The sequence below is a fragment of the Eptesicus fuscus genome, chromosome 16 (genome assembly GCF_027574615.1).
Source record: "Eptesicus fuscus isolate TK198812 chromosome 16, DD_ASM_mEF_20220401, whole genome shotgun sequence".
Lineage (NCBI taxonomy): Eukaryota > Metazoa > Chordata > Mammalia > Chiroptera > Vespertilionidae > Eptesicus > Eptesicus fuscus.
Window position 1 is genome coordinate 29,792,873 of NC_072488.1, and position 27,801 is coordinate 29,820,673.

Here is a 27,801-nt window from a genome sequence, read left to right on the forward strand (position 1 = left end):
CATTATAGATCAGACTACATACTAGTAATCTATAATATATAACACATTTATTTCCAGTGTTTTCATGTCCATTTAAACTTTACCCTGTTCTGTAAACTTAAAGGAAGAATCATCACTCTCACTCTTAAGATGGGAAAACACTGGTGAAGGGAGCACTAGAGGGATTAGCAAGGATACATATGGAGAGCATACCCAAACTGCAACTACCACCCCCTCCTAGTTTTCCAAAGGAGTAAGCAGGTTCAACTTCAACAAGTAGGTTGACAATGTTCAACTATTACCTATTACTGGAGTGGGGAACCTTTTTTCTGCCTAGAGCCACTTGGATTTTCATAACATCATTCGAGGGACATACAAATTTATCAACTTGAGAATTAGCCTGCTATATTTGGTCAAACATTTAATTAACTCACCCTAATGCTTTGGCAGGGCCAGACCAAATGATCTCACAGGCCTTATATGTCCCGCAGGCCTGACGTACCCCACCCCTGACAAAAAAGGAAGTCTCTTTACCCAATGAGATCAAGAACAATAATTGGTACTAAATCACAAATGTCATAAATGCCCCTGGTAAGGACAGAAGTATGTTGCATATTAGAGAGTAGCCTATCAGCTGCAAACACTGAGCATGCCATGGGCACAGATGGATGAGACTGACAGAGGAACTGACAAGTGCATGGGTAAAAGTGAGGTTGGCTATTAAATTGACATCTCTTCATTCTGCATGTTCTTATTAATGTAGATCCCTATTGCACACCCAGAATAAAGATAAAGGGTGGCTGTGCAGCCCAGAGAGCTGCTCACTCAGGTATAAGGGATCCTTAGTCCTTTCCAGCTTCTCTATTTTGACAGACTATGCTCACTTACAAACTCCTTGGGCTGCCTGAGGGGAGCTCCTCTGCTGCCCCACAGCCTTCTGCAGCGCTGACAAGCCTTTCCAGGTCATCTGACTGCATCATGGTAACCCTCCCTTTAAAGCTAAATAAACCATTTGTTTGTTTATACTAATATATATATATATATTTGTTTATGCTAATCATTTGCAATCAAGCCAAATTGGACCAGTACACATTTGTTATGGAAAGCTTAAATGACCGGCCCATGTTGACACTGTCAATCAACAACATATCTGATACCAGAATCAAGTGATTTGACTTCAAGTCTAAGGTTCTTTAAACTGTGATTAAACTCAAAATAATTCTCTAACATCGTCTAAGCCACTGAAACTTTTAGGAGATCTTTCCAAATAATAATAGTAATAATAATAATAATAAAAAGGAAATAGCATAGTTATTCCAGATTTTGGCCCTAACTTTAATTGCACCATTTTGATCCCTCCTCCCCGCCATGAGCACAATAGATCACTGGCCTGATGAACAATTAGAGGTCTAAACCATATTCATTTGAAGAGAAGCAGTCTTTCATCTGTAGATTATTAACACAGATAGTAATATACCCATCAGTGCCATCTTAGTTTGTTATGCCAGTGAATAAGGGAATTTTATAATCATTTATGCGGTATTTCAAATCACACAAAATTCCTGTGAAAGTTTCAGTGATGCATAGCATTCCCAGATGTGTTGCCACGAGGCTGAGAAGATGGAGCCATGCCCTGCATTTAGAGTATGAAAAAGCCCAGACGCTGTAGGTAAAACACACTTTCATGAAAACCTGTTAAAACCAGATTTCAATTTGTTAAATCTCTTTCTTCTGAGTGTGGTACTGATCATAGTTAGAAAATGATGTCTGAAATCATGCTGTAATTTTAAGTTACTTTTCTGACCCAATCATTTTCAATTTAGTATGTTAAATCAAATTTATCTATAGATCTACTAGCAGAAAGGCAACCTTTAACTTTTTATTCTTATATGGAATTCTCCAATTTTGTTCATTTGGTTGTATGTACTGACAGAAGAACGATCCAAAATAGGATACTTGTTACAGGAAGTTTTATTAAAATCAAAACAATGATCAAAATAAACCCAATTCTTAATGCATCATGCTTATTAAGGCCAACTTTACAAGAGCCAGAACTGCACATACATCACACATACCCACTTATCTATACTTCCCACAACCATGCATCTCTGGCCTGCCCTCCGCCAACATTCAAATGATCTAAGATGATGATTATTACCTTACACAAGCTCTACCTAGTGCCTAAACAAGAAGCCCTTGGTGGATCCAGTCTATTGCAGGGTAATGCACTCATACACAATTTTTACCTTCATCTGGACAAACTTGCTGTACATTAAAGTCTTCCAAGTAAACTCTCACATATCTTTACTGATAAGCTACAATAATTTTCCCATTTGGCATATGCTCCCTCTTTTGATTTTTTGTTTCCAAGTCCATTGCCCCATAGTCTATCTGTCCTGAATGGATAACTGTTCTCTGCTGCTGAAGATACATAATTAGTAAAAGCACATGCAATTCTCAACATTAAGAATTGCATGCCAGTGAGTTTTCCAATATTACCATTTTAAAAACTCTGTACTAGAAGGCTCAGAGAATCCAGATTACTTTTTTCTTCAACAGAAACCTCTCCAACAGTTTGAATACATCTCAGTTCAAGAGCATATTTTCCTGAGTGTCTGTTTTTGATTGAGAAAATTTACTTAAATGTAATTATCTGAGAATAAGACATTTCTACATATGCATAAGCTCACTTGTTAAAAGCCTATTCAACATGTTTTATGCAGTTACATTTCATGTAAAAATAGCAGTGAAGAAATAATTTTCTTAAGATACATAATCTTAAGATACATAATCTGGTTAACAAAATGAAGTGAAAGTAAAATAAATCTGAATAACAAAGTAGGAATATATTATGTTTAGTTTAAACTGGTTTCCTTGTATAAAATCTCCTAGTACATGCTCTGTAATTGTTTTAATTAGCTTATAAACTTTTTTAAAAACAATATTATATTGATTTTTAGAGAGAGAGGAATGGAGAAGAGAGAACCATCAATGTGAGCGTGAAACATGGATCAGCTGCCTTCTGCATGCCTTCTACTGGGGATCGAGACCATAACCTGGCCGTGTGCCCTCATCGGGATTCAAACCAGTAACCTCTCAGTGCACAGAATGGTGCCCAACTGAGCCACACTAGCCAGGGCTTAAAAACTTTTTAATAAGCTAGAGTAAGTTGAGAAGTTATTTTAAAAGTCATAAAATATCAATTTGAGAGAAAATTGAGAATTAGTTTTAGAACAGTCATATAAAATATCAATCAATTCACAGAATTTTCACCCAGCTCACCTCCATACTTATATTATACCAACACATCAGCATGTATTCAGTAAGGACATGTAGAAATAAAGGATGATAATACTTCCTTTTAGAAATGATAAAATATTTAAGAAAGAACACAAATACAAACACATCCTGGAAAAGAAAATTAAGTTTAGCATTTTTTCTAACAAACTAAACATTCACTAACAAGGTTTTTAGGACTCATTTTGTTTACATAATCCTTACTAAAATTAAAAGAATATCATTAAATAAAAATATCAGTAAATACCTCCTTTTCTTTATATGCCCTTTAGGCTAACCTTATAAAATCAAATATAATTTTTGTTGAAGGAAATTACTATGATCCCCCCTCCCAGTCCCATCCTTTCTCCACATAAAGAAAATGCAAATGATGCCCTACTTAATATATTCTCCGACAACTCTCATTACTTAAAATTACAATATAGCTAGAGAAGGAAGAGAAGAAAACATAGTCACGTGTCTCTAAAAATTGTACTTTCTTACCAATATGTTGCTGTAGAGCCCACGAGGAATTTGAGACACGAGCAGAGAGCTTCTTTTCAACAGCTGGAGGAAGTCTCCTCCAATTAGTAAACTCCAAAGTAAAGATAAGGGTGTCATCACTGACTGAGTCAATCCTGTATTAGCAAGATGTTAATACACCATTAGACACAAAATACATCAAGGATTCATTCTGAAAATAAACACCACATACCTATTCTTACAACACCTTACTATGGAAGGCAGAAAACTGCAGCATAGAAAATATCCATGTAACTGGAGGCAAGTTCAGTGGATATGAATAATCATCTATAGGTTCTTAAAGCAAACTGAATTGACTCTATGTGAGTTGTTTAATAGATGACAAGAGGAAACTCTACTCTCAGAGAGGGTAGGAACTTTCCTTCACACTCCCCAGCAGCAGTGTCAAGAAAAGACAGAGACAGCAACCAGTATCCTCAGCAGATTTGCCATTATCTCCTCCCAACTGGACCATCTTGCTTTAAAAGTCCTGAAAGGATAAAGCCCGAATACCCAAATTCATCCCTAAACTAAATATACAGGAGAGACAGCTTGCTTCTGCCCAACTCCCAGGGATGTGCAACTGTTCTCCTCTAAGAACCTTCTGCATTATAGATTCAGCTCTAAAGAATGTAGCAGAATCAGTTTTGTCTCTAAGAACCAAAAGCAAATCTTCCGAACAGTTCTCCCTCTATTTCTACAAAATAATTTCAGGTTTCCTACTAACCTACCTAAAAGAGACGTCCCCAAATTTTAAAAGCATTTGAATCTAATGGAAAGAGCACTGGTCTAGGACAGTATCTGATTTCTAATACTACCTCCACTACTTACAAACATGTTGCTGAAATTCTTCAAGCCCTTGATCCTGGTCCTCTAAAATGAGAATAATACTCAACCTATTTCAGGGGACTAATTGTGAAAATAATATGAGAAAATACAGTAAACGTACTTTTAAAACTATAAAATGTTATATAAATGTTTGATATTACTAGAACTGGTTTGAAATTTTCATTAGGTCTGATAACATGAAATTTAGTCCAAGTTTAATGAGAACTATACATTCTAACAATTACTCAATTAGGTACTCTCCTGTCATCACACTGTCTGAAGAAAAAGAAAATGATTAGGGCCTCTAGTAATTACTTTTAAAAGAGAAAGACTGTTCAAAGTCGTTTTTTGGTTTATTTTTTGGACTCATTATTGAGCAAGGACTAAAGAAGGGGGTGGGGGGGAATAAAAAGAAACTGAATAAAATGCTCTAAACTTGTCATCTCAAAAACAATTTACTTTTTGTAATTCAGGGTCAAAGTGACTAATCAGAAATGACTGATCAGAGTATGAAAATTATTTCCCAAATTCTTAATTCTCTAATACGCAAACTTCTATGTAACAAAGAACTCGGTGTTGCACAAATGCCTTGGGAAAAAATTTTACTTCTCAAGAACCTTTCAATGAAATCACAACTTTGAGGAAATACTAGAACAAATAAAATGATAAAGTACATTCAAGGGCAAAAAAACCTCCTTGACTTTCTAGGAACTCCACACCAAAGGTTACTTGGTTCTGGTTCCTTATTTCTTTTGTAATGGTTTTATTTTTCTGCATTAATGTGCTTTAAGTCACACTGAGACCAAATACTGTCATTTTTATTCAGTTATCTAAACACACACACACACACACACACACACACACACACACACACACACAAGAAATAAATCTGTTTACACAGCTTTAGATAAAATAACTAATTTCAACAATGCTGATAATGCCACTAAAAATGTATTGTTACTGTACTACGCTGACCATTACATTGTACGAAGCAGTTGTATAATCATAAATGAATGACAGTTAATCAACTAAATGCATGGATGACATTTACTTTCTATTACTTATTACATTCAGTTGGAGGCACCTAGTGTTGCATTTAAAGTTGAAAAAAATATTTCAACTCTGTAGATTGTATTGTGATAGGCAATTATTCAGCCAGATACATTTTTAAAGAACGTTTAAGACAAAAAATACCTAGGAAAGACATTTATAATTTACATGACAAAGATTAAGTAACTGACTTACATGTGATATAAATAAGATATAACCAAAATCCACTTTAACAGTATATTGGAATTTTATGGAAGAATTTTTCTTATAACAGCTCTATCTATGAATGTAAATTTGATCAAAGGAAGCAAAACATTTATCATATTCAGTGTAAACACTGGCTTTATCCACTCAATAAAATATCAGAGAACAAAAATTTGACCATGTTAAGCATTTTTTTTTGAAGTGAAATTTTCTAATGAATATAAAGTTGCCCCTTCTGAGTAAACTATATGCAATTGGCATTCTCAATCCAGATAGCTGCAAGTTTTACAATTTACTTCAAAGAAATTTGTAGTTTATGGGTTCTTAATTCCATTATATCCTAACCCATCCAATAAATATAGCTTATACTATATTTAATGGCTTATTACCACAAAAATTATCAAATGGGCTATTCACATTGGGAGGAAGGAGGCCTCTCAGAACTGAATGGGAGAGTATATTTTACAAAACCTTCTAGGAGAATAAATCTAAATAATTCCCTCTCCTTCCAGTAGTCTATGTAATTGGCTGAGAAGGAAAGGAAAAAGGGCAATATTTAATTTTTCCCCCTGCATAGGTTCTTCCTAATAGAGGAGCAAACCAGAGCAAGGTAAGATGGCACAGATCCCCCCAGGATAGGCAAACGATTAAAATACCTAAAATCACATGATATAACTATCACATCCCCATGGATACACAGGGCTAAGGCAGCATAGCACAGTGGTTAGAAAGACAGACTTGAGCCACACAACAGGACAACCTGGGTTCAAAACTAAGCTCTACTAACTAGCTGTGTGAGCTTGGAAAGTATGTTAATTACTGTACCTCAATTGTAAAATAAAAATAATAGTATCCAGTGTATTTTCTAGTAAATTAGAGACCTGGTGCACGAATTCGTGCACCAGTGGGGTCCCTCAGCCTGGCCTGCGGGATCAGGCTGAAACCTAGCTCTCTGACATCCCCCAAAGGGTCATGGATTGCAAGAGGGCACAGACCAGGCCAAGGGACCCCACCGGTGCACGATCAGGGCCGGGGAGGGATGCAGGAAGTTGGCCAGCCAGGGAAGGACCACGGGAGGGCTCCAGGGAGTGTCCGGCCAGTCACACACAGTCCCGATCGGCCAGACCCCAGCAGCAAGCTAATCTACTGGTCAAAGTGTCTGCTCCCTGGTGGTCAGTGCACGTCATAGCGGCTGGCCAACCAGTTGACAGTTTGACCCATGGTGATCAGTGCACATCATAGTGAGCGGTTGAGCGGCCTTAGCATATCATTAGCATATTACACTTTGATCAGTTGAACAGATGACCGGACACTTAGCATATTAGGCTTTTATTATATAGGATAAGTTACTATAAAGAACTTATCCTATATATATTCAACACTTAGAATACTACCTACCATGTGTTAGGTAGTATTCTGAGTGTTGGTTAAAGAAATAAACTAGAAACCAGAAATACATATACTAGAAACCAGAGAACTGAAAGTAACGGTCAAGTAATATGGAGTTGAGTTAGTAGCTTCAGGAGGAGAACACAAAGAGTGTGGCTGAGAAAGAGGAACCAAGATGGCGGCAATGTTAAACAACTAATCTGCTGCCTTGCACAAAAATTTCAAAAATACAACTAAAAGACAAAGCGTCTACCACCCAGAACCACAGGAAAGCTGGCTGAATGGTAGATTTACAACTAAGAAGGAAAAAGAAAGAAAAACGCGGAAGGGCTGAGGTACGGAGGTGCGTGAATCGGGCTGGTGGCGGGCGACGGGACACGCGGCTTTTTTTCCAACCCAAAGGGAGATAAGCTCCCGATCACTCTGAAATCCAGTTTCTGGGGACACACGGGGGACCCAGACACCTACGGGGAGAAGCTGGACTCTCGGCTATCGTGTCGGAAAGTGAGAGTGACTTTCTTGCAGAGGTGCGCCCACCAATCAGTGTTTACTGCGCTGGAGCACGGGACGCAGGGACTTGGAAACAGGAAAGGCAGAAAAGGCAGACTAGCAGCCATTGCTGTTTGCCATGCCCTAGCCTAGTGACGCCCTGAGACCCGCCCCGCACATTCTACAAACCCGCCCAGGCTCCAAACAGCAGCTTTTGCATATAAATGGCCTGCCCTGTGGCAGCTTAACCAAATAAACTGCAGCTCCAGTCAGACTGCTCGAAAACCACTCAAGCAAAGAGGAGAAAATTGCAGTTTTTGCTGTAACCCCTGCTGAGTGGCCTCAGACAGTAGCTGACCTGTAACCCATTGGAGATCCAGAAACGAGGGCATCTAGTGGTCGGTGTGAGATGACACCAGATTTCAACCACTCGCATAAGGGACACATTCAAGAGGCAGACTCAGTGAGCGCCAAAGCCCTACTGCAACAAGTCCCGGCCCATAAACGTGTCTCCAGCACAGCAATTCTTCCTTTATAGACACAGTGGGTCCTCACAGCCAATTGGCCTGGAGGTCAATTCCTCCCAGTGACACCATCAACAATCAAGACTTAACTACAACAAGGCTGTAAACACAGTCTAAAAAGGGGTGCACCAAGAGCGTCCACCTCAGGTAACTGGGAGGCTGACCCATTGAACCAATAGGACACAATAGGACACAAAGCTACCCTACCAACTCAGGGAGGCAGCAAAAATGAAAATGAGGAGGCAAGGAAACAGATCCCAAACAAAAGAAATGGAGGAGAACAAACGACTGGACATAGAGTTCAAAACCACGGTTATAAGGTTTTTCAAGAATTTCATGAAAAAGCCGATAAATTTAATGAGACCCTCGAGGATATGAAAAAGGTCCAACTAGAAATGAAACATACACTGACTGAAATAAAAAATATTACACAGAGACCCAGCAGCAGACTAGAGGAATGCAAGAATCAAGTCAAAGATTTGAAATACAAAGAGGCAAAGGACACGCCTCCAGAAAAGCAAGAAGAGAAGAGAATTCAGAAAGTAGAAGATAGTATAAGAAGCCTCTGGGACAACTTCAAGCATACCAGCATCCGAATTTTTGGGGTGCCAGAAGAAGAGAGAGAGCAAGACACTGAAACCTATTTGAAGAAATAATGACAGAAAACTTCCCCCACCTGGTAAAAGAAATAGACTTACAAGTCCAGGAAGTGCACAGAACCCCAAACAAAAGGAATCCAAAGAGGACCACACCAAGACACATCATAATTAAAATGCCAAGGGCAAAAGACAAAGAGAGAATCTTACAAGCAGCAAGAGAAAAACAGTTAGTTACTTATAAGGGAACACCCATACGATTATCAGCTGATTTCTCAACAGAAACTATGCAGGCCAGATGGGAATGGCAAGAAATATTCAAAGTGATGAATAGCAAGAACCTACAACCAAGACTACTCTACCCAGCAAAGTTATCATTCAGAATTGAAGGGCAGATAAAGAGCTTCACAGATAAGAAAAAGCTAAAGGAATTCATGACCACCAAACCAGTCTTACAGCCCTAACCGGTTTGGCTCAATGGATAGAGCATCGGCCTATGGAGTGAAAGGTCCCAGGTTCGATTCCGGTCAAGGGCATGTACCTTGGTTGCGGGCACATCCCCAGTAGGAGGTGTACAGGAGGCAGCTGATTGATGTTTCTCATCGATGTTTCTAACTCTCTATCCCTCTCCCTTCCTCTGTGTAAAAAAATCAATAAAATATATTTAAAAAAAACAGTATTACATGAAATGCTGAAAGATATTATTTAAAAGGAGGAAAAAGAAAAAAAAAGTAAAGATAAAAATTATGAACAACAAATACATACCTATCAACAAGTGAATCTAAAAGTCAAGTGAATTAAAAATCTGAAGAACAGAATAGACTGATGAACATAATAGAATCAGGGGCATAGAATGGGAGTGGATTGATAATTCTCAGGGGAAGAGGGTGTCTGTGTGGGGGGTACGGGAAGAGACTGGACAATATCATACACCTATGGATAAGGATAGAGAGGGGGGGAGGGAAGGGCAGAGGGAAGGGTGGGAACTGGGAGGAGGGGAGATATGGGGGGGGGAAGGAGAAACAATTGTAATAATCTGAACAATAAAGATTTATTAACAATGAAAAAAAAAAAAAACGAGTGTGGCTGAGAAGAAAGTGGTGCCTTGGGGACAAGCATCAAGTGATGGAAGACAGTAAAGGGGACACACTGTCAAGGCTATCTGTCCATAGCCACCTGCCTTTTGGGGCTGGAGTCAGGGGGTAAATCCTAGAATGGTAAGGGGCAACTACGGCTAGCTGTCAGGTGCCCAAACACAAAAATAAAATTCACTAAGTAAAATGCTATGGGTACTTAAATAGCTTTGTTAACAGCTAGACACAGCATTCATTAGCAAGTGTTAATATCTCAGTTACATGTGTGAGTGTGTATCTGTTAATAAGACAAGTACAGTATACATATACAACTAACTTTTTAAAATCAAAGATTTCTAAATAAACTGCCAATAATCTTTTTTTTTCATTCAATTACTTAAAAATACAATGTTTCAGTGAAAATGTATCGAAAAGATATAGAGGGAAGTGCACAAATGAGCATTTGACAGATAACTATGTATTAATCAGCTGTTGGAGAAAGGAGTGAATACTATCAGGGACTCAACCTGCTGTAAACTAAACAAAAAGTTAAGTGGAGATGAGAATATGTATCTAAACTTTGCTTTTGCTTCTATATTCCACTATATTCCATAGGCATAATCCCTTTCTATTCCCTTCCAGTCACAGCCTACCTTTTTCTAGGAATCTATTCCTACATTCAATCTCGCTATTAGCAGCCCCCAAATCCAGCCATCAGAGTCACATACACACACACCCTCATCCCAACACCAGATCTCAAGAAATCGAGGGAACTTAAATATAGTATATTCACTCAAAGCTAAGGTCCACTATTGTAGGATTTCTTACCAAGAACTGCATAGAAGATTCAGTGGGTCAAATCCAGCAAGCAGGAGAGATGGCAACCATTCCTTATATTTTGTCTGTGCTTTAATTGCATGATTTATAAATTCAGACATATGATTCCATGGTGCCAATGGACAACCTTTCTTCAAAAAGTAACGAAATACTGAAAATTTCTCATACTTCAGGCAGTATGCCAAATGAAGTTCATTTAGCTGGACTCCATATTTTAAAAGAATATTCACAATTCCAAAAAATTCACAGCTCCATCAAAAAAAAAGAGAGAGAGAGAGAAAAAAAGTTAGACTTTTACATAAGAAATAAATGTTACAAATAATTACTAGTAGTTACAGCTGGAAAATAAGAACAGCAGATGGGATAGTGGATGATTTTTACATATCTAGTACATTTGAGAGTAGGGAACTAGGGACAAGGGAGGGTTTTATTTTTAATTTCCACCCCCCTGCATGGTTTTTAATTTTTAACTATAAGCACATAGTGCCCTTAGAATTCTAAACACATCTTAAATAATTTTAATGATTATCATTGAAAAATAGAAAACGTCTCAAAACTGTGATACTTTTATAAAATTAAGTATCTCTACTACAAAATATTTGCCAAACCAAGTTATTAAAAACAATGTGATCTGTCTCTAAAGACTCATTCTAGGAATCACCAAAATACCATTTCCTTTAGCAATAACCTTAGTCAATGTCCCCTTTACTTTCACATTTCTAATGGTAAAATATAATCATCTAGAAAAGCTATTTTTAATTAACAAACATTTAACTTATAGTTTTATTTTTAAATTAATCTACTTTATCATGTACTTTTACAGAATAAAAGTACATCATTTTGTATCTATTCAGCTGTTGCTGTTTTCTTAATATTTTATCATCCAATATCGGTAAGTTCTGGTTAAATTGATTGAAAATAAGTGCAAATCCTTTTTTGAGAGAGCTAACTGGCAAGATGTATCAAAAGAAGTATCATAGCAAAGTTGTAAGAACACAGACTGAAGCCAGCCTGCTCAGCTACCTACTAACTATGGGACTCTGAATAAGTCACTTAATCTTCCTGGCACACAGAATTAGCATTGTATAAATATTTGTTGCATGAAACATTAGTCCCTGAAAATGATCCGTAAAAAAAGGCTCCAAAATGAAAATATTTGAGAAACCCTACAGTACAGAGTGAGTCCAAAAAAAGAAATACAGGGTAAATGTATTTTTAAACAGTATGCTAATTACACTTTCAAATTATATGCTAAAACCTCCAGATACCTGAGAAGAAATACCTTCAAATTAAAGCAAAAAATTCAATTATTAACCTGAAATAAGCACAATAAAAAGTAAAAAACAGCCAAAATCGGTTTGGCTCAGCGGATAGAGCGTTGGTCTGCGGACTGAGGGGTCCCGGGTTCGATTCCAGTCGGGGCATGTGTATTGGTTGCGGGCACATCCCCAGTGGGGGGTGTTCAGGGGGCAGCTGGTCGATGTTTCTCTCTCATCGATGTTTCTGGCTCTCTATCCCTTTCCCTTCCTCTCTGTAAAAAATCAATAAAACATATTTTTTTTAAAAAAAGTAAAAAACACCCCAAAATCTATAAACAAAGGAGTAGTATAATATTGTAAACATAAGATCAAACTTTTCGGAAAGAAACCAAGATGGCAGCATAGGTAAACACCTAAACTGCTGCCTCGCACAACAATTTCAAAACTACAACTAAAAGACAAAACGGACATCATCCAGAACTACAGGAAGTCTGGCTGAGTGGAAATTCTACAACTAGAAGGAAAGAGAAAAGCACACTGAGACTCAGAGGAGCTGCAGGAGGCAGAGGTACTGAGACGCGCGCGGAGAGGACTGGAGGCTGAGTGCGTGGCTGGCTTTCTCAAGCGGGAGGGAGACAAAAGCTCCCGACTGTGCTGAACTCCAGTTCTGGGCGATACCCTGGGGACCCAGACTCATGCGGGGAGAGGCTGGACTGTCAGGAAAGAGAAAAGCACACTGAGACTCAGAGGAACTGCGGAAGGCAGAGGTAACAAAACGCGCGCGTGCAGAAAGGGCGGGCGGCTGAGTACGCGGCTGGCTTTCTCAAGCGGGAGGGAAACAAAAGCTCCCGACTGCACTGAACTCCAGTTCCAGGCGAGACTCTGGGGACCCAGACTCATTCGGGGAGAAACTGGACTGTCTGGTGGCGGGCGGAACTCGAGGGTGACTTTCTCTCAGAGGTGCTTGCAGCAATTACCACGGGACACTGAGATACAGGAGCCTATTAGGGTAGGGCTGACGGGAAACCGGTGCTGTCTGCTCTGCCCAGAGACTCTGCCCCATCCAAGCTGAGCACAGAGGCTTTTGATAATCTTGTCTCATAAGGGTGTCTCCAGCACAAAAGTTCTCCCAGCATAGACACAGCTGATCCTAACAGCCAATTGGCCTGAGGTCAATTCCTCCCAGAGATACCAACAACAATCAAGGCTTAACTACAACAAGACTGTGCACACAGCCCACAAAGAGGTGCACTAATAGTCGACCTCACCCCTAACCGGTTTGGCTCAGTGGATAGAGCGTCGGCCTGCGGACTGAGAGGTCCCAGGTTCAATTCCAGTCAAGGGCATGTACCTTGGTTGTGGGCACATCCCCAGTAGGGAGTATGCAGGAGGCAGATGATGGATGTTTCTCTCTCATAGATGTTTCTAGCTATTTATCTCTCTCCTTTCCTCTCTGTAAAAAATCAATAAAATATATTTTAAAAAAAGAGTGTCCACCTCAGGTAACTGGGGAGGCTGAGCCACTGGGCCCTATAGGACACCTAGCACACAAAGCCACTCTATCAACTCAGGGAAGCAGCCAAAATGTGGAGACAAAGAAACAGGTCACAACTGAAAGAAATGGAGGAAAGCAAACGACTGGATATAGAGTTTAAATTCATGGTTATAAGGTTTTTCAAGAACTTTCTAGAAAAGGCCGATAAATTTAGCGAGACCCTCGAGGATATGAAAAAGGACCAACTAGAAATTAAGCATACACTGACTGAAATAAAAAATAATATACAGAGATCCAACAGCAGACTAGAGGATCGCAAGAATCAAGTCAAAGATTTGAAATACAAAGAAGCAAAAAACACCCAACTGGAAAAGCAAAAAGAAAAAAGAATCCAAAAATATGAAGATAGTGTAAGGAACCTCTGGGACAACTTCAAGCGTACCAACATCAGAATTATGGGGGTGCCAGAAGAAGAGAGAGCAAGATACTGAAAACCTATTTGAAGAAATAATGACAGAAAACTTCCCCCACCTGGTGAAAGAAATAGACTTACAAGTCCAGGAAGTGCACAGAACCCCAAACAAAAGGAATCCAAAGAGGACCACACCAAGACACATCATAATTAAAATGCCAAGAACAAAAGACAAAGAGAGAATATTAAAAGCAGCAAGAGAAAAACAGTTAGTTACCTACAAGGGAGCACCCATACGACTGTCAGCTGATTTCTCAACAGAAACTATGCAGGCCAGAGAGGAGTGGCAAGAAATATTCAAAGTGATGAATAGCAAGAACCTACAACCAAGATTACTCTAACCAGCAAAGCTATCATTCAAAATTGAAGGTCAGATCAAGAGCTTCACAGGTAAGAAAAAGCTAAAGGAGTTCATCACCACCAAAAATAGTGTTATATGAAATGCTGAAAGGTATTCTTTAAGAAGAGAAAGAAGAAGAAAAAGGTAAAGACAAAAATTATGAACAACAAATATACATCTATCAACAAGTGAATCTAAAAATCAAGTGAATAAAAAAATCTGATGAACAGAATAAACTGGTGAATATAATAGAATCAGGGGCATAGAAAGGGAGTGGACTGACAATTCTCAGGGGGAATGGGGTGTGGGGGGTGCAGGAAGAGACTGGACAAAAATCATACACCTATGGATGAGGACAGTGGGGGGGGGGGTAAGGGCAAAGGGGGGGGTGGGAACCGGATGGAGGGGAGCTATAGGGGAAAAAAGAGGAACAATTGTAATAATCTGAACAATAAAGATTTATTAAATAAAAAAAAACACGTAACTCCCTTCCAGGAAAAAAAAAAAAAAAAAAAAGATCAAACTTTTCAAATTTTTGTAGCTTCATTGCCCTCTCAGGAATTCACAAAGCACCACCATTTTTAAAGCCCTTCAAGAAAGAAACCTATTTAATATTTAACCCTTTGTTTCCCAAACTTAACTATTTTATCCCATGTAATATTTATTAATGATCTATAGAATTAGTATTGTACAAAAATGCACTTTGGAAAACCCAGCTCTAAACTTCTTCCAATTACCATATTGCCTTGTGTTAGAAGAGACAAACCACATTCTAAAAGGCTTATAAAACTGCCTAATGCTACATTTATTAACACATTTCCAACAAAACTACCTATAATATGGTGAATAATAAACATAAACTGGAAAATCATAAAATTTGTCAGCATTCCCTGAGCTTCTGAGAAGAGTGAAGGTCTCAAATCCTAATATATAAAAACCCTGGGTCATAATGACCAATAACGCCCGGAGGCTGACCAACTGGAAGTCAGTGCTGGCCCCGCCCCCAGGCAAGTGGTAAGGGGCAATCAGGTAGGCAGGCAGAGTGGTTAGGGGTGACCAGGTAGACAGACCAGCAGTTAGGGGTGATCAGGTAGGTAGGCAAGTGGTTAGGGGCAATCAGGTAGGCAGACAGCCCTTTGCAGGGCTGGCCCCACCCCCCAGCAAAGAAAGAGGGAGGCCCAGGCCAGCCAAGCCATTGCACCCCAGCCTGTCGCCTGCAGAGGGAGGCCACAGGTGGCAGGGGAGAGGGGGACAGCGCTGCACAGATGGCAAACAGTGACAGCAGCAGGAGTGGGGCCAGCTGCCTACAGCCCAGGGAAGGAAAGCCCTGATAGGCCCTGATCTCAGGCCAGGTCTAGGGACCCTGCTTAAAGGGTCCCGGATTGTGAGAGGGTGCAGGCCGGGCAGAGGGACACCCCCCTCCACCCGAGTGCACGAATTTTCATGCACCAGGCCTCTAGTGTATATATATATATATATATAAGCTCCAGAAACACAAGCAACTTCAGTGCTCTATATGACCTTCATTATTACATGTTACTGAGCAACAGTAAACCCTAGGGCAGGCATCCTTAAACTACGGCCCGCGGGCCACATGCGGGTGCTTTTGCCGTTTTGTTTTTTTACTTCAAAATAAGATATGTGCAGTGTGCATAGGAATTTGTTCATAGTTTTTTTTAAACTATAGTCCGGCCCTCCAACCGTCTGAGGGACAGTGAACTGGCCCCCCGTTTAAAAAGTTTGAGGACCCCTGCCCTAGGGCATAGATAACCTTTGGTTAAATAATAAATTGTATGAACAGATTAAAAAGAAACAGTGCATCCTATTTAACCCTTCCAGAGCATTTGGTCCTGCCCAAAACAACCACAGAGACATATGGTCCTTGGTATTTGGTCCGGTATCAAAATACCCAAAGAGACATTTGATCCACACCCACCTATTTAACATATCCATGTGTCTTTACCAGCGAGGCTCCCAAGGCAGGAAGCATTATTATACAAGCATTGATAATACAGTCAAAACCAATTACTGGATCAATAAACATAGTAGTATTTTTATGTATAAAACCACAAGTATAAATAAATATTATGGGCTATCTGAACCCACAGATGTTTTTTAATCATGGACATTTTGGACAGGACCAAATTTTAAGGAACTTTTGCTCTGGCCACGTAGTTCAGTTGGTTAGAGCGTCGCTCCAATATGCCAAAGTTGCGGGTTCAATCCCTGGTTAGGGCACATACAAACCAATGAATGCATAAATAAGTTTTAACAACAAGTCAATGTTATGTTCTCGTTCTCTCTAACTCTCTCTCTCTCTCTCTCTCTCTCTCTCTCTCTCTCTCTCCCCCCTCTCTCTCTTAAAAAAAAAAAAAAAGTCAATAAACTTAAAAAAAAATCAAGGTCCTTTTGGCTTGGACCAAATGTTTCAGTGGACATTTTGGACAGGACCAAATGTCTGCTAATATAAACATCACGAACTAAATGTGACACATTAAGAGACTGCACATTATATAAACAGTGAAAAATCATCAAATACTGAAGTTTAAAACCTAAAAAAGCAATGTCTGCACCTTATCTTGGGTGCAGACATTGCTTTTTTAGGTTTTAAACTCTTAAATTTTCCATTATTTTGCACTTTGAAGTTTAAAAAGTTGCACAGAAACAGTGTCCAGAAAAGAAAGTACAGTAAAAGGAAATTCAACATATTAACAAAATTTATTTTAAATAAAAATGGGCAAACAGCTTGAGCATTTTATATTCAATTAGCCAACAAAATATCTAACCAACTTATTAGCTGAATGATCAAAGGCCATATAAGTTTTACTGAATGATTTTTAGCCATTTGCTGAAAACAAATAAAGACATTAGGTCCTATGTGTGATTATGATGAAGAGAAAGGACACACAATTTCTATAAAACTAATGTGCTAGCAAGGATCAGTATCAATTCAAAAGACAAAATCAGGTTTGTTAAGCCATGATCTCTTCCTACAGTCATATATAAAAGGTGTTAATATTTGTTCAAATTGTCCTGAACTTTCTCAACTTCTCTCTTCTTTTACACATTCTAGGTAAAGGAGTCTTTTTCTCATTTCAGTTTAATTACTCAACTGTGCCCTTGAAAGAATGGCTTTCATGTTACTGTAGCCTTTAACTTTTTAGCCCCGAGGGACAAAGACTGCTTTTGTGCAGTGATGGAGGAGACCTCTTTCCACGAGAAAAGCTAAAGGTCACTGTTTCAAATGGAAGCTCATCCTCTCAAAGGAATGCCCAGGAAAAATGTTTCTGAATGCTAATCCTGAGCTAAAAAGTTAAATCAGCTGAATAAAATCATAAAATCCAGAGCAATTATTTACATCTATTATTTTTATTACCTTATCAACTGTACTATTTGTAAAAGCATATAGAAGAGTTCACTAGAACACAACAGGCCAACAGTGCAAGAAAGGCCACAAATACTAAATATCTAGATCTCAGAGAAATACCAAAAAAAAACCCCACACAAATAAGAAAACAAAAGTTTTAAACTCATCAACACTTAAAGTCAATAAATTTTTTAAAATGTTGCCCTGGCCCTAGCTGGTTTGGCTCAGTGGATAGAACGTTGACCTGCGGACTGGAGGGTCCCAGGCTCGATTCCAGTCAAGGGCACATGCCCAGGTTGTGGGCTCGATCCCCAGTGAGGGGCATGCAGGCGGCAACCAATCAATGAGTCTCGCTCATCATTGATGTTTCTCTCTCTCCCTCTCCCCCTCTCTCTCTTCCTCTCTGAAATCAATTTAAAAAAAAAATTTTTTTTTTTAAAGAATCAAAAATGTTGCCCTGGCTGGTGTGGCTCAGTTGGTTGGGAAGAGTCCTATGTACCAAAAGACTGCCAGTTGGATTCCTGATCAGGGCATATGCCTGGGTTGCAGCTCAATCCCTGGGAGGAAGCTTGCAGGAGGCAGCCGATTAATGTTTAGCTCTCATGTCAATATCTCTCTCTCTCTCTAAAAGTCAATAAAAATATTTAGATAAGTAACGATGTTGATTAAATCTTTCTGTACAGCAATCTTACATTACTTTAACAACACACTGTTGCTATAAAAATTTCAAAACCTATACCACTAAACTTATCTCATTATCTACTACCAAATCTCTCCAAATTTGAATTTTGGAAAACAGAGTCTTCCAATTTTTCTGGTACCATTATTGTGACCAAAACTCAAATTCTCATTAATAACTGCTAACTGGAATATAGGAAATTCATACACTATTTCATTAAGGAGCAAGAGAACATAATAGTTATTTCAAATGAAAATTATATTAAATTATCCTTGCTTTAAAAATGGGGATTCTAGTTAATTTAATTAATTTAGGTATGTTACTGTAGAATAGCGATTTTCAACTAGTGTGCCACAAGAATTTTTATAACATACAATACCTGACTATTTAGTCAGGGCACTGACCTCTCTCCCCTTAGACTGTCAAATAAAAAAATGACCACAGCCAGCACAACAATAACCATCTGGTGTGAATGAATCAAAATAATAATCATTTTTTTTTGTCAGAATAACAAAAATGTAACGTTCTTTTGGTGTGCTGCAAAATTTTAGTTTATGTGTGCCATGAGATGAAAAAGGTTGAAAATTGCTGCTGTACAGAATCCAAATTTTAAGATGCATACTTATTGAAAAAAAATGTAACAAGAAATTAACACACTTTTCAATTTTTTTTTCTCCAAGCACCAAGCTATAATATTACACTCTTGATATACTAAAACAAAACCTACTAGGAGAATGTCAGTTTTCTTCCTTGATCAGAAAAGTTTGTAAGAGTCCCCAAATAACCAAATGCTTTTCTCATTACATTTACAGTGACTGACATGCAAACTAAGAGCTAGACATTAGCTAATATAAATGTAGTCTAGAGACTAACATTTTAATTATATTGCTTTCTAGATAAAGAAAGGATGGTAGGGAGAGGAAAATTAACTTTGATATTTTTCTACTGTGAAAAAATTGTGCTATGAATTATACTTAAGTCAATTCTTTTATATACACATGCAAGCATATGTGATTATGATACTATCATCTTTTACATTTAGCCCTTGAGAAAGGTTTCTCTTCAATTAAATTCTCCACAAAGTAGGTAAAAATGGCAAAGATGTATTAAAATTAAGTCTATTGCCCTAGATCCCAGGCAAATGAAAAGTCAATTAGAAAGACTAGGAAACAGATATTTTGATGTTTTTACTTTTTCCCTACAGGCTTACAAATAGTATCTTTCAATGATTTTTCTTACTAAAAAACTTCCTTACTAATTTTAATTTGGTCCAATTATAAGTTCCCACACATAAAAAATAGCTGATAAGCTCTTTTAAAGTCATCAAACCAGATTTCAATTATGTTCTATAGGGCCACTTCACTTGAATTGTTTTGGAGATCAAGGGTATCTGAGAATTCCTACATATATTTAATATAGTGAAAGTATTCTCTAAAACTGCTACACTGAAAATATAATCCAGATCTAAAGAGGGAAGGAAAAAAAATCTGACATTATCACCTCATTTTTACTGTACTTTTAACAAGGTACATCATAGAGGGATTTTTCTGTTTGTTTTTAAGCTAACAATTTAGCACTAAGAGATATTAAACTTCATCATAAAAGAAAATCAGTTGGAAATGCATCTCCATATTGAAAAAAATAATAAAAAAATAGCAAATATACATACTCCTTTTGGAAAGCCATACAGAGTGGAGAACTAAATCCAAAGACAAGGCACATCTGGGCATCAGGGCTATAGCCATGCTGGAGTAGCATTTCTAGGCAGTCTTCATGCCCTCCAAACACTGCCGAGTAAACAGGGCTCACTTTGTCTGGCCCAGTGTCACAGACCCGGTTAGTAAGTGGTATGAGCAAGGCCAAGATTCTGCAAATACATGAATATAAAAGCATTTAATATTTTTACATGCACATAAATATAAGTAACATTTCTACAGCACACATTTAAGAGTCACCCATTGAATTATTTAATAAAAGTCTGTCTTCAGTATAGCTTCTACCTATACTAAGTTATCACAGACTATATACTCCAGAATGTTATGCTTATTATTGTTGCCTAATACAAAGGTCTTTAAATAGATCTGAAACAGAATTAAATAATCTATATATATGAAAGGCTAATATGCAAAGTGTCCCCTTGGGAGTTCGACCGGGAGACCGGGAGTTCGATCGCTCGCTATGACGTGAGCTGACCACCAGGGGGTGGTGTGGAATGAAGGAAGGCCCCGGCCAGCAGCCAGAAGGCCCCTGATCGGCCCTGATCGCCGGCCAGAGCTAGGGACCCTACCTGTGCACAAATTTCATGCACTGGACCTCTAGTGTTCCTATAAGTAAGTAGATAACAGGTTGTCCTTTCTTACTTTTCAGTAATTTCTTACCTTACTACTATGGCAGTAATTGCTAAAATTCAAATTTTATGTTAGACTAGAGGCCCAGTGCACGAATTAGTGCACAGGTGGGGTCCCTCGGCATGGCCTGCAGGGATTGGGCGGAAACCGGCAGTCCAATGCCACCTATTGCTCCTGCCTGCCGCTCCCGCTCATTCCAGCCCCATTGCGCCTGCCGCAGGCTCGTGCCCACTCAGTCCCAATCAAAAGAAGCTCGCGACACCACAGTGGCGCTCGCCAGCCATGAGCCCTGCATCCCAAGGTGGATCAGGGGGCTGGGATGCAATCGGCCCTCCAGGCAGGCAGTGGGACACTCTTGCAGGCCCGGGACCCAGATCCGTCCTGCTGACATTCGCACCAGTTGTCAGGAGCCACCTGGTGGCTGCTTTTATATCGTTTCTGTTTTGCAGAACGTCTATGGAGGGGAAGTGGCCACGGTGCCCAAGGCCGACTTCCAGGACGCTGGTGGTCTGTCAGGAGGCTGGTGGCCCATTTTTCGGAGATTTGACCTGCAGGACTACTGAGGGAGTGAGTGGCTGCCGCCAGACTGGTGGGCCGCTGAGACAGGTCGGTCAGCTGAGCGGCACTCCCGCTGTGGGAGTGCACTGACCACCAGGGGGAAGCTCCTGCGTTGAGTGTCTTCCCCCTGGTGGTCAGTGTGCATTATAGCAACCAGTCGACTGGTTGTTTGGTCACTTAGGCTTTTATATAGAGAGATATTTTATGTTCTAATCAATTATTTCAAACTTCATTATAGCAAATATAAACTTGTATCAAGAAGTAATTGTTTCCTTCTTAAAGTACAAACTAAAGTTTTATTTTTCTATTTAATAAGAATTTTTTTTAAATGGCAAGTAACAGGAAATGAATAGTATTTTCATCAGGAGGAAATTAGTATTTCTGCTAAAACATCCTATTCTCTGAAAAAGAATATGAGCTCTTTAAACACTGAGGCAGATTTATAAAGAAAATGGTTGATAAGCAGAGAATAAAGGAAATCATTAAAACAGAGGTTTTTTCTATTGTAAACTTACCTCCAGCAGTCAGCTAGAGAAAAAAGACTAGTCTACTTTTCTAAAATTAAAAATAAAACTAGAGCCGAAACCGGTTTGGCTCAGTGGATAGAGCGTCGGCCTGCAGACTCAAGGGTCCCAGGTTCGATTCCGGTCAAGGGCATGTACCTTGGTTGCGGGCACATCCCCAGTAGGGGGTGTGCAAGAGGCAGCTGATCGATGTTTCTCTCTCGTCAATGTTTCTAACTCTCTATCCTTCTCTCTTCCTCTCTGTAAAAAAAATCAATAAAATATATTAAAAAAAGATAAAATAAAATAAAAGTAGAGATCATGAAAGCCAATAAATCCTCCCTTTTTCTGGGGAAAGAAAGTCAGGGCTACTCCAAAGTACATTCTTTCTCTCTGATACTTTCTTTTCCTTATGTAAGGTAGGCCCAAGATAACAATAGTATTGAAGAACTTATATTCATAGAACTTACCTTAGAGGTATTCTATGGAGGAAATCATCAGAGACAAACAGAATTCTCAAATTTGAGAATATATGAGGACAAATTTCCAAGAGAGTTTTGGTATCAATTTAAAACTCAGAATATAATTGTACCTAAGATTTATGTTTAAATAAACAATCAAGAATAAAGAAAAATACCAAATTTTAAAACCTAAATATTATATTAAAATAAACAATTTGTTTAAATGTTTTAAACTTAATAATGTGTGTGATTTTTTTTAAATGGGTTGGAAAAACACTCTTAGAGGAGGCACAAACATGCCTACAAATATCTCTAAAGAAATGGTAAAATACCATGCCACCTATTAGCATAATAACCAAATTGCACAATATGTTCTATGCAAACATACTGACAATTTCACTATTGTTTTTAAATTAAATAATGCTAACAATAGCTATGAAGTTATACTTGTAGAATTATGACTCTAAAAACTGTAAGCATATATTTTAAAAATCCATTCAGTGCCAATTTATCCTACATAATAAAAGGGTAATAGGCAAATTAACCATCACTCTGCTACGCCCACAATTGGGCCGGCGGGAGGCGCGGGGGGGCGGGACTTGGGGTGGCCAGGGTGGCCAATTGGGCCAGTGAGTGGAGTGGGGGGCAGGGACTCGCTGAGCTGGGACCAAATGGGGCCGGCGGGAGGCGCGGGGAGCGGTGGGGACTCGCGAGTCCCCACCCCCGCCCACGCCTCCCGCCGGCCCGATCACCGCTGAACGGGGGACCGAATGGGGCTGGCGGGACGCTGAGCTCGCGTCGCCAGCGGCAGCGCGAGCTCAGCATCTGCGCCATGGCTGTGCTGCGGCACAGAAGGGGCCTCTGGGGTAGTGAGCCTACGTCCCCGCCCCGCCGGCTGTGTGGCGGGAGTGAATGGGCCTGTGGGGCCCGGAGCTCAGCATCTGCGTGGCAGGGGAGGAACGAGAAAAATGGATCTTTCCAGTTCCTGATGCTGACAGCCCTATGGGTGCCGGGGTCCTCCACCTGCAGCCCCCAGTCGCAGCCCATCAGCCCCAGTCGCAGACTGGAAGCCCCCTGCCAGCAGTCCAGACGGGACCAGTGTGGCGCCGCGGTGGTGGGTGTCAGCAGGCATGCTACAGACATCAAATCACTGCCACCGAGGCCACCCCCCCACACACTCGCAAGTAGTATGGTCCAAGGGGGTGACTCCTAAGGCAAGGCTCCCATGGCAGCTGATGCTCACCATGCCAGGTGAGGAAGCCAGACCTGAAAGCCCAAGCCCCCGAGTACCCGAACTGCAGGGCGTCGTGGGCCAGGGCCTTGAGGAGGCCCCAGGACAAGCATCTTCCCAGAGGCTGTGCAGAAGGAGGGGAGGAACCTCTGGCTAGAGGCCGGGGTGAGGGATGCTGGCGTCTTTGCAGGCCAAGACAGGGCTGAGGGACCCCCCCTCCCCCCGCACCCCCATGCACAAATTTTGTGCACCGGGCCTCTAGTATTAAGATAAGCTGCTGGCTGTATAACCAGATTATTAGCTTCCAAGATTCCTGGAACCCCCAATTTCAGAGAGTTCCAACCATATTTTAGTCTTTCTCCAGAAAATACCCCAAATTTCATGAGAACTTCTAGCTACCAAGAAGAGTAATATAAGTAGGAAAAAATACTGGTTTGGACCTAAGGCTAGATAAACAGAAGTCTAATCAAAGGGTTCAAGATGGGAGAACTGTCCTGAACACACAAAAGAATTACTAGACTCCAACAGAGGTCACAAACTCAAAAACTTTCTGAGATCAAGGAGATAAGCTAAGTACGTTGAATAAAGCTATCATATAGTTAACTAAAGATGCCTTGGATAAAACTAGAGAACAGCAGAAGAGTATGGGCATAGCTTGTGAAATCAGGGGGAAGACTTAACACCCTGAGAAAGCTGCTAGGGTCACCCCATTTCCAGCCACTGTGCCTGCCTTACACTCGGAAAGTCCATGATTAAGAGGAACTATGGATGGCATGGGAATCAGATGTGGGGGTGGACATAGTCAATTAGCAATTTAGTGAAGAGAATAACAAGGATTTTGTCTGGAGGTAATAGGTCTGGCCCAGAAGACTTATTCCTTATTACCTTTTAGTCATGAAAGCATTTGTATTTTCCATTTTTAACACTTACTCTGTATGGCCCATTTGTGCGGCTGCATGAATAGGTAACTGCCAACTGTCCTCGTTACAGTAGAGATTAGGATCTGCCCCACTGGACAGCAAAAGCTCCACACATTCTGTGTGGCCCTCTTGAGCAGCAATGAACAAGGGAGTAGCTTTATCCAAGGCTTGACAATTGACATTTGCACCTAATACAAAATAAAACATTTAACAGATGATCCTCATTTATGGGGCAAAAAAAACCATGATAATAAACATAAATTTCAAAGCAGCTTCCCTAAAAGGGTTTCATAGTACAGCTGACCTTTGAACAATACAGGTTTGAACTGCTCGAGTCCAATTACATGCAGATTTTTTCCATCTTATAAACAGACTAGGAGCCCAGCACGTGAAATCGCGCAGCCCTGCCCACCCACCCGCCGCCCTGCCTTGACACCTGAACCTCTCCACGCAGAGCTCCAGAGCGCCTGGCCCAGCCCCTGACCCCTTTGGCCTTCTCTGGCAGCTTCAAGCCCCGCCCTCAGTCTGAGTCACCTCGGACTGGTCCCGCCTTCTCCGGGTGCCTCCCTGCTTCTGCCCCGTCTCCAGAGCAATGGGGCGGCTCCGCCCTATCATGGCGCCGGTGGAGAGCGTAGAAGCCTCCCACCAGCTGCACTTTGCTCCTTCCCCTGGCAGGTGGGCGGCGGGGTGCTCTGAGTAAGAGCAGTGGGTGGCAAAGGACTGGTGAGGGGGGCGCTACGGGCTCTCACCCCTGCCCTCCTGACCATGGGATGGTCCCGCTTCCTCCGGGCGCCTCCCTTCTTCCGTGAGCAACGCCCCACTGCGCATGTGCAGGCAGCCTCCTGCAATCCGTTGTGACATTACAGTGTAACGGGCAATTTGAATATTCCTCTATTATTATATAGGATGATATAATGCCACAATATCAATAAATACAATACGGTATGGGCAATGTATTTTCTCTTTTGATTTTAATAGTGTTTCCTTTCTCTAGCTTAATTTATTGTAAGGATACAGTATATGTAATACATAAAAGAAAAAATATGTATTAATCGACTGTTAATGTTATCAGTTAGGCTGTTGGCCAATAGTAGACTATTAGTAGTAAGTTTTGAGAGAGTCAAAGTTATATGCAGATTTTCAACTGTGCATGGAGAGAAGTGAGAGTCCTTAATCCCCACATTGTTCAAGGGTCAACTGTACAACTAATTTCCTCCCCTCAGTGGATACTGTTTTATAAACATATTGATTTACCTAACTTGTTGGTAATCATGTAAATTGTTTTTGCTTTTATTTTGGCAAGAAAACAAGTTATTAATATTTTAGAATTCATTTTTACATTAAAACAAAATTCTTAGTTAGCAAAGGCTTCATTTCATCCCAATTCCTCCTCCAATAAGTACTCTGTGGTTCCAATAAATCATTTAAAAAGATAAAAGGGAAACCATTAAAATGGATAATATTTCTGATAATTGGTGAAAAAGATAAGGAAAAAACCTAAATTATGAACCTTTGTAGATGTCAGTAATAAATTCAGGCTAAGTTTTATAAAAAAAAAAATTCCCAGCCAGTGTGGCTTAGTGGTTGATTACTGACCCATGAACCAGGAGATCACAGTTTGTCTCCTGATCAGGGCACATGCCCAGGTTTTGGACTTGAATCCCAGTATGAGGCATGCAGGAGGTAGCCCATCAATGATTTTCTCTAATCATTGATGTTTCTATCTCTCTCTCCCTCTACCTTCCTCTCTCTGAAATCAATAAACACATATTTTTCTTTAAAAATTCCAGTAGATATAATATACATGGGGGCTATGCCTTAAAACTAATATTGACTATTATATTCTCTTTCTTCATGACCAGTGCATGCCAGAGCCTACAATAAAAAGATCTTTTTAAATGATTTTCTGAGCTGATTTTTTAAAAGCATTTATCTAATAGATTATTTAGATATCAGTATATAAAGATATGAGGTTGAAAGTAACCTCAATATTTGTAGAGTTTTTAAAAATAGCCACTTCCCCAAACTTTTCTCATTATTGACAATTAACATGTTAAATATCCTACCTATGATGTTATTACATAATAGTGAGAATTTTTAAATTTCTGAAATGTATCTCAGTGGGAAAACCATCATTACCAAGGGGGAAAGAACTATTTTTTATCCATATATAGACCTTTAATAAACCAAGGCCATGAGATGGGTAAAAACTATGCAAAACATAAATGAGTTTATGAAACCTTCCAGAAATTTCAACTGAACATTCAACATGTGTAGACAAGTAGAATCTTAATACAAGGTGATGCTAAACAGTGGACACCATTACTGAGAAAAGACTAAGTCAAGAAAGAAGCCTATTTAACTCTTTTTTTAAGCAATGTTTCATTTTCATTGACAATTTCAAAGTGTCAGAAAGAATAAGAAACCAGTCCCTGTGAAATTATAGGTAGAAAACTTAGAAAAAATGACACACAATTCACTAAAAGAAAAGTCATATTAAGGGGTTAGGAACATAAATAGTTACATTATAAATATACCTACATACCCTTTCAACTTGCTGTTCATAACTATTCAGAGAAGAGAAGAAGAAAAAAAGAACAAAGCAAAACAATAGGTGCTTAGCATCCTAGGAAACAGGCTTTGCATGAGAAAAGTCATTAAGGTGCAGTTTAACCTATTTTATTCTAAATCTTAGTTATACACTAATAATGGAATTTATGGGACTGGGAGCCATAAACTGAACAGGACAGTCCTCAGAAAGAACATATAGAAGAAGAAGGAAAATGAGAGTCAGAAGGCCTGGGTCCAAGTCCTAATTCTGACAAGAAATGCTTTCTAGATCTTTGGCAAGACACTTACACACTCAGGGCCTGGAATTCTTAATCTAAAAACATATCTATACTAATAATAGGGTAATATGCAAATTGGTCAGGACGCCCTCACGCGTAACGACAGATCAGCAAGCTACGTGAGCAGCAGGCGTGGGTAGGCGGGGACTTGCAGCGTCGGGGACTTGCGTCATGCCGTCACAATCCATCATCAGGAGGACCTCTGCACGGCCTGGCCTGGGGGAGGCCCCTGGCGGAGACCTACCCAGCGCTAACATGACCCTGCCTGCATGCATCCCCGCCCAGCGCTGACGTGATGCTTTCTGCGTGCATCCCTGCCCAGCGCTTACTTGACACTGCCTGCATGTGTCCCCGGCCTGGGACACGACAGGGGGGCAGTTAGGGGCGATCAAGCCAGTGATGGGGAGGGGGCGGGGGGCAGTTGGGGGCAAGCAGGCAAGCATGGGGAGGCAGTTGGGGGTGATCAGGCCGGCAGGCAGAGTGGTTAGGGGCAATCAGGCAGGCAGGCAGGTGAGCAGTTAGGAGCCAGCAGTCCCAGATTGCGAGAGGGAT

The 27,801-nt window shown here is 40.1% G+C and overlaps 1 protein-coding gene across 4 annotated transcripts in view; it reads right to left on the reverse strand.

The window, feature by feature from the left end:
• ASB3 (ankyrin repeat and SOCS box containing 3) overlaps positions 1-27,801 on the reverse strand; it is a 103,769-nt gene that overhangs the window by 11,758 nt on the left and 64,210 nt on the right. For 3 of the 4 annotated variants that reach the window (XM_028139919.2, XM_054728280.1, XM_054728281.1), the window contains exons 6-9: positions 24,411-24,588; positions 20,049-20,246; positions 10,759-11,016; positions 3,760-3,893 (exon numbers count right to left, since the gene is read on the reverse strand). In XM_028139919.2, the coding sequence (XP_027995720.1) occupies positions 3,760-3,893; positions 10,759-11,016; positions 20,049-20,246; positions 24,411-24,588 (768 nt within the window). The remainder of the gene's footprint in view (positions 1-3,759; positions 3,894-10,758; positions 11,017-20,048; positions 20,247-24,410; positions 24,589-27,801) is intronic. The other variant, XM_054728282.1, reaches the window with a different exon arrangement.